At 30.9% G+C, this 11,182-nt stretch overlaps 2 protein-coding genes across 2 annotated transcripts; both read left to right on the forward strand.

The window, feature by feature from the left end:
• The first annotated feature begins 756 nt into the window (after positions 1-756).
• LOC121767998 (fatty acyl-CoA reductase 3-like) lies at positions 757-4,571 on the forward strand. The gene is made up of 10 exons (XM_042164335.1): positions 757-874; positions 967-1,070; positions 1,980-2,182; positions 2,315-2,415; positions 2,499-2,697; positions 2,821-2,982; positions 3,395-3,476; positions 3,724-4,002; positions 4,090-4,217; positions 4,296-4,571. Exons 1-10 carry the CDS (start codon positions 796-798, stop codon positions 4,450-4,452), a joined length of 1,494 nt encoding a protein of 497 aa, XP_042020269.1. The 5' UTR covers positions 757-795; the 3' UTR covers positions 4,453-4,571.
• A 1,457-nt stretch (positions 4,572-6,028) lies between these two features.
• On the forward strand, positions 6,029-7,967 carry LOC121760676 (60S acidic ribosomal protein P2A-like). Its single transcript, XM_042156314.1, has 4 exons — positions 6,029-6,186; positions 6,292-6,381; positions 7,353-7,582; positions 7,696-7,967. The coding sequence occupies exons 2-4, from the start codon at positions 6,294-6,296 to the stop codon at positions 7,720-7,722; spliced, it is 345 nt and encodes a 114-aa protein (XP_042012248.1). The 5' UTR covers positions 6,029-6,186; positions 6,292-6,293; the 3' UTR covers positions 7,723-7,967.
• Positions 7,968-11,182: the final 3,215 nt, after the last annotated feature.

An 11,182-nucleotide genomic window follows, 5' to 3' on the forward strand; every position in this document is an offset into this window, starting at 1 on the left:
ACCTATAGGGAGTTCTAGTTCCATTTTCATCCATGTTTTGCTTTGTATTTCCTTTTCTTTTGTCTTTGATCATGAGTAGCTAGGTTTCTATAGGCATGTGGTAAAGTTGCATGGAATCCATAGATTGATCCTTGATTTTATGCTATCTATCTCTTTGTGTTGATTTTGTTGGTTATTGAGCTCTTATTATCAATTGCTTATTATATCAATTGCTTAACTACTAATTTTAAAAATTTCCTAATGCTAATAATTGTGTCTCTATTTTTGTATCCCAAAATAGTTTTTTTAGTGTATCTAACATTATATGTGTATGAGAAAAAGTTATCACCGTGCAAGTAACATGCTGCCACACGTCAGAGTAGATTTGAACTAAAACACACAGTTAAATAGGCCATCTGTATTGGTGGGGAGTTAAGAATTTCATAGTACTAATATTGTACACTAAAACCCGAAGGAAAAGAAAAGAAAAGTAATAATAAGTATGTATAACTGTCCATTTTGGTACTTGTCGTGATTGTAGTAGCCGAACTACATTGTATGTTTACCTTATTCTTAATTTCTTAAAATTTATTAGTATACAAGATTAGAGTTTGGCAGCATTTATTGGGTAGGTATACATATCAACTGTCGCAGCTACTATTAAACGAGGCAAAACTTACATGTACAGATTACCAAATCCTTAATCTTGGCATTAAAATATTCAACCACGACTCTCTATATAAAGGAGCATCAATTTTCCTTATTTGGCACCTCCAAATTTAATTCATTTCAAGCACTTAGTATTCTTTTTTTTCAATGGAAGAAAGTAAAATTATCCAACATTTTGAGGGCAAGACCATTTTAATCACTGGCTCCACTGGCTTTCTAGCAAAGAGTACTCTCTCGCTCCCTCTAGAGTTATTATTTTCAGTGCGACTTGATTCTAATGTGTCTTTTTTTTTTATTTGGCTTGGTGATTTGATTCAGTACTTCTAGAGAAGATTCTTCGGTTGCAACCTAATGTGAATAAATTATATCTTCTAATGAGAGCGAGCCCTAAAATATCTGTCCAGCAACGTTTGGAAGAAGAGGTACGAATCCTTTGTTCAGAAGAAATCTATGTTGCATTCATTTAATTACTTGCATGCAAACCCATAAAAAAGTATAAGAGGAGACACCAATTAAGTAGTTTTTCCAAAAATACAATTTTGTATTCATGCAGTGCGCGCATACGAGATCCTCTGTTTCACTTAAAAATGTATGTATCTCAAGTTTTTCATTGTTATTTCCTTGCGACCATGATGCATAAGTATATAAAAAATGACTGAACTGGTGATTATCAAACAAAACTCTAGTTTCTTGAAAACTTAAATAATCGAATTAATTAATTAAAAATTAGTACATTCAAAACAAAGACACCTGGTATTATAAGCGGCTAAAAAACCCTAGGGGCCTCTAGAGAAATAAACTGAAATTAGAAATTAGAAAAATAGTAAATTGTGTTTTTCGTCTTTTAAACGATGTGTTGCAAAATGTTTTTCAGCGTCAACTTCAAGAACTGCATCAGATCAGTATTCATGTATGCACCACCATAAGTTTAGTTGTTTAAGATTTTATTAGTTTAGTTGGAGTTGTAAGGTTGTTAAACTACTATATATAGGTTAGTCTGTTTAGTTGTTTTATTCATTAAGAAGAGAGATACGCTAACATGCACTCTGCACCCTCCAACAGATAATAGTTAATTAATCACCTTAATTAGAATTTATTCACTCTAATTAATGAAATTTAATGACACGCAGTCTTTATCTTAAGAAAATAGGGCCTTCGATATGCCCCATCAACAAGTTAATATTACCAATGAAAATATTTTCAGAACTACACTATCATTACATAAGTAGGCTTCGATAGTTTTTGGACACATCGTGTAATGTTTCAAACCATTTCTCAATTTTCTATTATCGGTTAATATAAATATAATTATTTAGTTAAGTTGTGTATAGGTTGTGGGAACGGAGCTCTTCCGAGTTCTAAGAAAAGAACGTGGGCAAGATTTCGACTCAATAATATCCTCAAAAGTTGTTGCAATATCAGGCGACGTTGGTTATGAAAATTTAGGTATCGTTGATGTGCAACTTCGACAGCAAATGTGGCGAGAAATTGATGTGATTGTCAACTCAGCCGCAACTACCAAATTTGACGAGAGGTGCGTGGGATATTTTTAGTAAATCGAATTTAATAACGTAATTTTTTAATTTAACTTTTTTCATAGTTGAGCTAACTTCTATGGACAATAAAGTAGGGATGTTGACTTTAAAGTTTTTATTTTGAATTATAGGTACGATATAGCATATGGAATTAATTCGTTGGGGGCCATGCATGTTCAAGACTTTGGCACTAAATGTTCGAAATTAGAGATGCTTCTTCACGTCTCCACGGGTTCGTTACCTTCCCAAAAATTCCCATTTTTGGCTATAATAATAAAAATGTAGGAGTACTAATTTAGTTTTGAATGTATGTAGCTTATGTGCATGGCACTAAGGTGGGACTGATGCAAGAAAAGCCTTTTCGAATGGGTGAAACACTTCCTGGCGCCAAAATTCCGTATTTAGATATAGAAGCTGAGAAGTCTGTAATTCAGGAAAGATTAAGGTTTCTCCAATCGCAGAAGCTGCCTGAAAAAGAAATCACTCGAGCTATGAAGGATTTTGGCATCCAAAGGTTTCTTTAATTTCATCCACTGGAAAAAAAAACTAGTACAATTTGACTTTTAAATTTCCAACCAATATTTGGACCCATGCATATATAAATATTGAAAAACTGAATTTTGAATTGTATGAGCAGAGCTATGTTGCACGGGTGGCCTAATACATACGTATTCACAAAGGCAATGGGTGAAATGCTGTTGGAGAGATCTAACAAGAACTGCAATGTCGTTATAATTCGTCCCACTATTATTACAACTACTTTCAAAGATCCATTTCATGGTTGGATCGAAGGTCTAAGGTACCATATATACTTTTTCTCTATTTATCTATCAAGTAATTACTCCCTCTGTCCCAAAAAAATATAATTCTTTATATTTTCATCCTCTCCATAAAGATAGCCATACTTGTATTTTTGGTAACTTATTTCTTTCTGATATCCACTAACAGTACTATAATTACTTTTTCTCTACCTTTTTTCTTACTTTTTCAATTGAGCATTAAAACTCGCATCATTCCAAAAGTTTCTATTTTTATGGGACGGATGGAATATTATTTTAATCCAAGACGTATAATGGAGATATGAGGAAGTTTTTATTTTATTATTTTGATACGCTTGAAAGTTGAAATTGCATGTAATTTTATACTAGTATTATTAATTTTGTTCTCCTAATTAACTCTGACTAAAGTTGGTGACCAATATGTGACAACAGAACTTTGGACAGCATCTTTGTTGCATATGGTAAAGGGAAGATCAAATTCTTCGTAGGTGATCCAGAGTCGGTAATTGATTTGGTAAGATGTACTAGTACTTCATAAAAATGTTGTTTCTACTAGTACTAACTTATCTATTTGTAGGGGATAATTTCCATAATAATAATAATATCAGATCATATCATCTGAGTTTTACCTCTGCACCTAATATCAATAATTAACTTACAACTTGTTAGTTTCGTTTCTCATTTTTCTACTTCCAAAAAAAGAAAAAAAATGATTTGGGATTGCTATATTAATTGTTTTTGTTGGAAAAAATAAATTACAGGTACCAGGTGACATGGTGGTAAACTGCATGATTGCAGCAATTGCATCACATTCAAATCCAATTGATGAAAAGGAGGGTACAAGAGTATACCAAATAGGTTCTTCGAGGCGTAATCCAGTGAAATACGATGAGCTTAGGTGGTTAATGCATCGTTATTTAATTAATAATCCACTGAGTGATAGCTGCGGGAAACCTATCAAAATTGGTCCCCCAATTATTATGAATACAATGGCCAGCTTTCACAACTATATTTCTTTCCACTATTTGCCATTTGTACAGGTTTGTTATTTTATCTATCTATCTATCTATTTATTTATTATTTTGACTCATAACTTATTAACTAATTATATATGTGTGGTTTTTCAGATGCTTGGACTGGCAAACATGATATGTTGCAACCTTTTTGAAAGTTCATACACCAATGCAAAACGAAGAATCAGTCATGCCATGCGACTAGCTGATCTATACAAGCCTTATTTGTTTTCACAATCAATGTATGTATTTTTCATAAATCCAATTCTTTATTTTTTTGTACTTAGTATTTTAATTACATGTTTATGTTTTATTGGCAGCTTTGATGACAGTAACACTGAGACTTTACGAATTAGAATGAGAGGAAGCAAAATCGACACAGAGTTGTTCAACTTTGATCCCAAATGCATTATGTGGGATGACTACATTTTGAACACTCATTTTCTAGGAATAGCTAAATATGTCTTGAACTGCTAGTTGTGTGATTATATATGCATTACACTCTCAACTTGAAGAATTTGTATCATTATTTTCATGTAAGGATAAGTGAATGATATTTTTATTATTTTGGGCAAATATATTTTTTGCATGAAAAAGATCCACACCCCTCACTGTTGGTATTATATGTACCTCAAACCATCAATTTTATCCTTTTATTTAAGAACCGTTATTTTTTTGTTTTGAATGGAACTATTGGCGAGGTTGAAGGATTGGATACTGAAACAAAGCTTGCAAAAGCATGCTACTGACTTGGTTGCAGTGGCAAATCCAAGAATTTCAGATATGTGCAATAGATCTATTTTCTGAATAAAAATTCATTAAATAACTTTATTGTAGATTAAAAATGAATTAGTATTTTCTAGTGTTACTACTTAAAAAAGTCACTTTATAAAATGGAGGTTCTTATATAAAATGAAGAATTATATTTACTTAAGCTAACCCAAAGTTTGAATTATTTCAAGAAACAGAAAAAAAACAAACAAAGTGTGTATGATTTCAAGTATGATCACAAAATAAGAGCCATAAATAATAAAGATATGGTGTGCCTCAAGTGCAATCAGATCAAAGCTGCACATTAAGCCGATTGCTCGTGCGTTGGATCATTTGTTTGTAAGGAAGAGTCCGCTGAATTATGCAGTAAAAATGCAGATATTCCAGAATGTGGCAGTGGATCCTCCAAGAATGTGTATCTTGGATTTTACAAGTCAAATGGCTGTGATCATCTAAACATTCCTATATAAGCTTTGGAAGATATTTGAAGAGAATTAATCAGATACTCTGCTTGGAAGCTCAGGTTTGATACAGATGAATACAACTTGTGTTTAAAAATGTCATTTAGCATTGTAGCGTTGCCTGATAGAATAGGATAATATTGTTTCGATTTTATTTGTGTATACTCCAACATTAAACCATATTGTACATCTTTCTTGATCTCCACACCCCATGTTCCATTCTTCTGTGTATGTTAATTACAGATTTTTATCGATGTTATTTGGTAGATTGTGTACGATTGTATGACAGATTCTCAGTTAAACTAAAGTATATGTGTTACGAACCCAACACTCTATAATAAATAAGGAGTGTGGATTTGAAGGTAGCATTCATATATCAATATCATGTGAAAATAGAAGGATGTAATTTTCAGAACTGAAGGCGATCATATCTCTTTCTGTGAAACATTTTACACAAATTTTCAAGTTTGAGAAAAAGTGAGTGATCTAAATAAAAGAGCTTGATTTATTTAAAATAAATACAGTTCTTTATCAAAGTATCTTTTTCAGCCTACAATGGATTTTTATTTTAATACTATTTCAGAAACATATACTCCTACTAAGAAAGATTGAAGTTGAATCATTAATATCTTCTTTCCACCAGCTCATAAAAATAAAAATAAAGATTGAAGTATCATTCGCAAAATGACAAGTTTTAGAATTACTATTAAAAAATAGCAATATAGTAGTATGTCCTTTATAAATTTACAATCCAGAACTGAAGCATCCTTTCCAAAATGACAAGGCTTTATAACTACTAAGAAAACTATAATCCCAAACCATCGGCCCAAAACGAAAGCCCATCAAACTGAACCCTAAACATCAAATAACTATCCTCGTCTATATAAGACAATTCTGACGTCGGAACTCAAAACCCTAGCTAGATCTACCTCTGAATCTCTGATCCACGCCTCCAGCGTCCCGCCCTCAAAATCTCCAGGTAATTCTCATAATTAATCTTCTCCAGTTTAGTTTCGCTCCTTTTCTTGTTTCAGTTTATCTGTATTTCGAGGAATAATTTTCATCTTGTTTGTGATTCCGATAGATATGAAGGTTGTAGCGGCTTACTTGTTGGCTGTGTTGGGTGGCAAAGCCTCCCCCTCTGCCAATGATATTTCTGACATCCTCAGCTCAGGTTGATTTCTACTCTCTCCGTATACATATTTCTCTTTTTCCTTGCAACTCTACTTTCTGCTTCTACCACCGAGTCATCTGAAATCTTCTCGTATTTTCCCCACAAAATTATGTATTTTGTTCCTGCACTTAATTTATGGGTTTTATGGATTTGCTCCTGGAGTCTGTTATAGATATGGAGCTTGTATTGGCCATCTCCAATCATTTACACGAAACTCGAACCCATTTTTGAGTATATGTTGTACCAAAAAAGTAGTTTTACTCCAATAATTTACACAAAATTGAAAATTTACACCATTTTTGTGTTTTTGTTTCACAAAATTTTTGCAGTAAATGGTGCTGTTCCATATAAAAACCCAAAAATGGGAATGGGTAGTGTATTGGTTTATGGCTGGAGATGTTCTTAGCTGTATAGATTTTTGTGACAGACTAGATTGATGATTACTCCTCTTAAAGTCGTAATAGGGCTGTTGTTAAGTTGGAATAATTTGGTTTGTTCTGTTTGCCTTCATTATGGTTTACTGTAACTGTATACATTTAAATATAGACTTCCTCTGCAATTTTGCCATACTAATTGTTGAACGTGTGGTCTCTAAGTAAAGATCAAACCTGTTATTGTTCTGACTCATAATTGTTGCTTGCTTTTTTTCTCACTGTTTTATGAGTATATTGCTATCCATGTGTATGTCAAGTTGTTCATTTTGGGTGAGGGCTGTGGTTATGAAGCCTTCAATGTTTCAGATATTCTTTTTATGAATGCTGGAGATTTGCACTTGCCAATTAGCATTTATATACAAACGCAGTATCTATGCTGGTAAAATTGCCATTGGATGGTGTCATTTTTAATTGACAGTAACACGAGATCTCTTTCATAATGTGATGGTTTAGTTTCAAAGAACATATTTAGGGACTGTGTTAGATGCTGTGTTCCATTTATTGGGATGATGTACTTATCTATTGTTTTTGTTTCAGTTGGAGCTGAGTGTGATCAGGAAAGAGTTGAATTGCTTCTGTCCCAAGTTGCAGGCAAAGATATAACTGAGCTGATTGCAGCTGGAAGGGAGAAATTGGCCTCCGTACCTTCAGGAGGTGGTGCAGTTGCTGTGTCAGCATCATCTGGCGGAGGTGGTGGTGCAGCACCTGCTGCAGCTGCCGAGTCCAAGAAGGAAGAGAAAGTAGAAGAGAAGGAGGAGTCTGATGATGTAAGCTGCAAAAACTTGTTAACTTTTTCCAACTGCAGGGATGCATATAGATTCCTTGTTTGCAACTTACTGGAATTTACATTCTCGACTAATTTTTACTGTTTCTTTTGCAGGACATGGGTTTTGGTCTCTTCGATTAAGAAATTTGCTAACACTTGCTATGCGAATTGTCTGTCTTTTAACCAAGTTGTAGTAGGATATTATTGTTTATGATTTCGTTTCTTGGAGAAGATTTTGTTTACTTGAAAGAACCAGTTGCACAATGAAGATATATACTCTATTTTGAATATCAACCGCTTTTGGATTAATGTACTGCTACTTTGATTCGCTTTTGTTCACTTTTGAAAAGTGAATCTAAAACAGATTTATGATTCGTTTTATGTTACATTGTTGTCAATTTTCTTTACTAGGATTTTTTTCAATAGTTTTAATATTAGCATCTTTTAGTCTCTGCACTAGATGTTTCTTTGATCACTGTTGTAGTACTTATTTGGCTTGACGCTCCTTAAGATGCATTTTCGAAACAGGTGGTTTCTAAACTGAAATTTGATAATATCGGAAGTTATGATTTTACTATATTTAACTGAATTATAAACCAACAACATTGCACGATATAAACCGCGACATTGCAAGGTATAAACAAAAAATATGGTATTTAAAAATATAAACCATGACAAAGTTGGAAATAAATTACTCTCTCTGTCTCGTAGTAGATGTCACACTTGGGAGATGACACGAGATTTTATGATATGTTATTTTGTGTGTTAAGTGGTGAGAGAAAATATAATTTTATAATTGATGTTGGAAAGAACTTTTTCTAAAAGAGGAAATGTGACATCTTTTATGAGACAAATTTAAAAGGAAATTGTGACATCTATTATGGGACGGAGGGAGTACGGCATTTCAAATATAGATGAAACAAACAACATTTAATACAAAGTTAAAACAAATAATCGAAACTGAATTATTATCATTTTTTTTAAAAAAAAACTGAAGTTGTAGGAGATATATACACATACAAAATTTTATCCAATGGATCATATTTTATCTTGATTTTGCACTATAGAGGTGGATTGCAGAAATCACCAGCCTGTCTTATAAGTATGTTTTGGAACAGCAATGACCCAGTTTGTATTGTAGTATGAACTTTTTCTATATACTAGTAGTCTAGTAGTATTATTCAATGATCAGTGGTGTATAATAAGTAATGTGCTTCTTCGTAATTTCAAGTACAGTCACCACTAATTAAAATTATCAAATTCATTATTCAAAGATTATTCATTTTAGAATATATATACTAGTACAGTTCAAGATATAAAAGGCCATTTCTTAATATGGATAAAACAAACATATATTTATAACTTAAAATACATAGAATAAGGCAACTCATCATATACATTATAGAATATGGACCAGAGTTTTCATTAAATCTTGACTTTTTCAAAATATCAAAATCATCATTTAAAGTTACGATACAAGAAAGATGCATTTTCAAACTAAAAACTAGAGGATTTAAGGAGATTAACCAAGACATTTCCAAACATGATATAATTGGACTTGATTTGTGGCAATTAACATTTTGGAAGAATACAAAACAAAATTGCGTTTGCCGGGAGACGAACCTGGGTCTATGCTTGGAAGGCAATTATCATAACCGTTGGACTAAAACTACTGTATACTAATTTGATAACAGTTATAATTTATACAAATATAAATTTCTAAAAGTTCTACTACAATTCATTCATTGATAGGGGCGGACGCAGAAAAAATTGGTAGTAAAGGCGGCAAGTAGGAATTTGTTTTGCAGTAGTAGTGGCCTAACATGATTTTTTTAAAAATTGTAAAAATTTAGAAATTAAAAATAATTAAAACAAGAATTTGTAATCACTGGTAATCAGTTCATGCAATACTCGAAATGATAATTAAGAAGCTTTTCAATGTGAAAAAAAGGTAAAGAACATAATGTCTCCTCATCCGAAGGTACATTGTCATCCTCAAAATTGGTCTGAAACCTGGCGTTGTCATTCAGTTAATGGAGGTGGATCCTCTCCTGTGCATAAAAATAAAACACAATTTAATATACAGTCAAATAAGAATAAATTTAGATATCACTAGTTTGTATTCCTACTGTTCCAACTATGTTAATACAATTTTTTTTGGCACGAAAAATAAAAAAATGTGTTAAACATAATAATTGAGGATAAAATGAAATATGAGAGAATAAAGTATGAGAGATAAGAAAGAGTAAAATAAGAGAATTGATAAAGTAGAAGTGATTAAATATATATTCTTTTTGATAAAATAATTTTTTTTGTTAGTGCGGAAGGAGTATGGGTTTAATAGTCTATTATTAGCTGGGTAAAGCTCTAAAATAGTCTTAGATATACACTACTTTTGAGTTAATAATTTTATTTTCATATAAATGCAATTTTTAAAATAAAATAATTATACTTTATTATTAGATATTGCAAGTTAATAAAATTGCATATTAAATACTTATGTCTTATGGTAAATAAAATTGTATTACCTTGCAAGTTTGGGTGGATAAAATATTTAAGTAGATCACATAATATTTGTTATATCTGAAAAAACATAAAAAAAATGAGTGAACTACAAAAATGGTCTCTGGACTATGGGTTTATCTCGCCCATAGTCCCTGGACTGTAAAAATATCGTCAAACATTCCTGGACTAAGGGTTTATCTTGAAATTGGTCATTTTGCTATTTTTTGATACGAAAAATACCCTTTTGAGGGTTTGGGAAATTTGGTCTTTTTATACTTTTAACATTTTAAATCTGATATTATTTCAATGATGTACTAAATCTGATATTATTTCAAAATTATCATTCTTCTTCCCTTTTGTCATCCCTCACTTTGTTTCTTTATTTCAATATAAGATTTAATTTTGTAAAATTAAATTTTAAATTTAGATTTTTAAATATCAATAAATTTTTATTAATTATAAAATTATTAAATAACAAAAATTAATATTTAATCAATATTTGATAGTGTCTAATATTTAATCAATAAGGTATGCTGACGGCAGCTTAGTTTTAATCAATATTTAATAGTTTTAATCATAAAAAGATTATATAACACAATTATTCTGAAATAAATATGCATCTAATGTAAGACTAATATAATTTTAATAATTTATTTGAAAACAATCAAAATTAAGTAGAAAATTTAAACAAAATACTACTATAAAATTTTTAGAAGTATCAAATTTTTAGTCAACTTCATAATATATAATCACAAGCAATTATAACAACCGAACGAAGGCTAAGTAGAATAGCTCTTATTTTTTCATCTTGATTAATAGTATTATTTTTCTTTACTTCTTCGATTCAACTGAATATTATATTAAATAACAAAAATTAATAGTTTTAATCAATATTTATAGTGTCCATGAATTAATAATTTTAATTAATAAGAATTTATTGATATTTAAAAATCTAAATTTAAAATTTAATTTTATAAAATTAAATCTAATATTGAAATAAAGAAACAAAGTGAAGGATGAAAAAAGAGAAGAAGAATGATAATTTTGAAATAATATTAGATTTAATACATCATCGAAATAATATCAGATTTAAAAT

This window comes from Salvia splendens, chromosome 2 (genome assembly GCF_004379255.2).
Source record: "Salvia splendens isolate huo1 chromosome 2, SspV2, whole genome shotgun sequence".
NCBI lineage: Eukaryota > Viridiplantae > Streptophyta > Magnoliopsida > Lamiales > Lamiaceae > Salvia > Salvia splendens.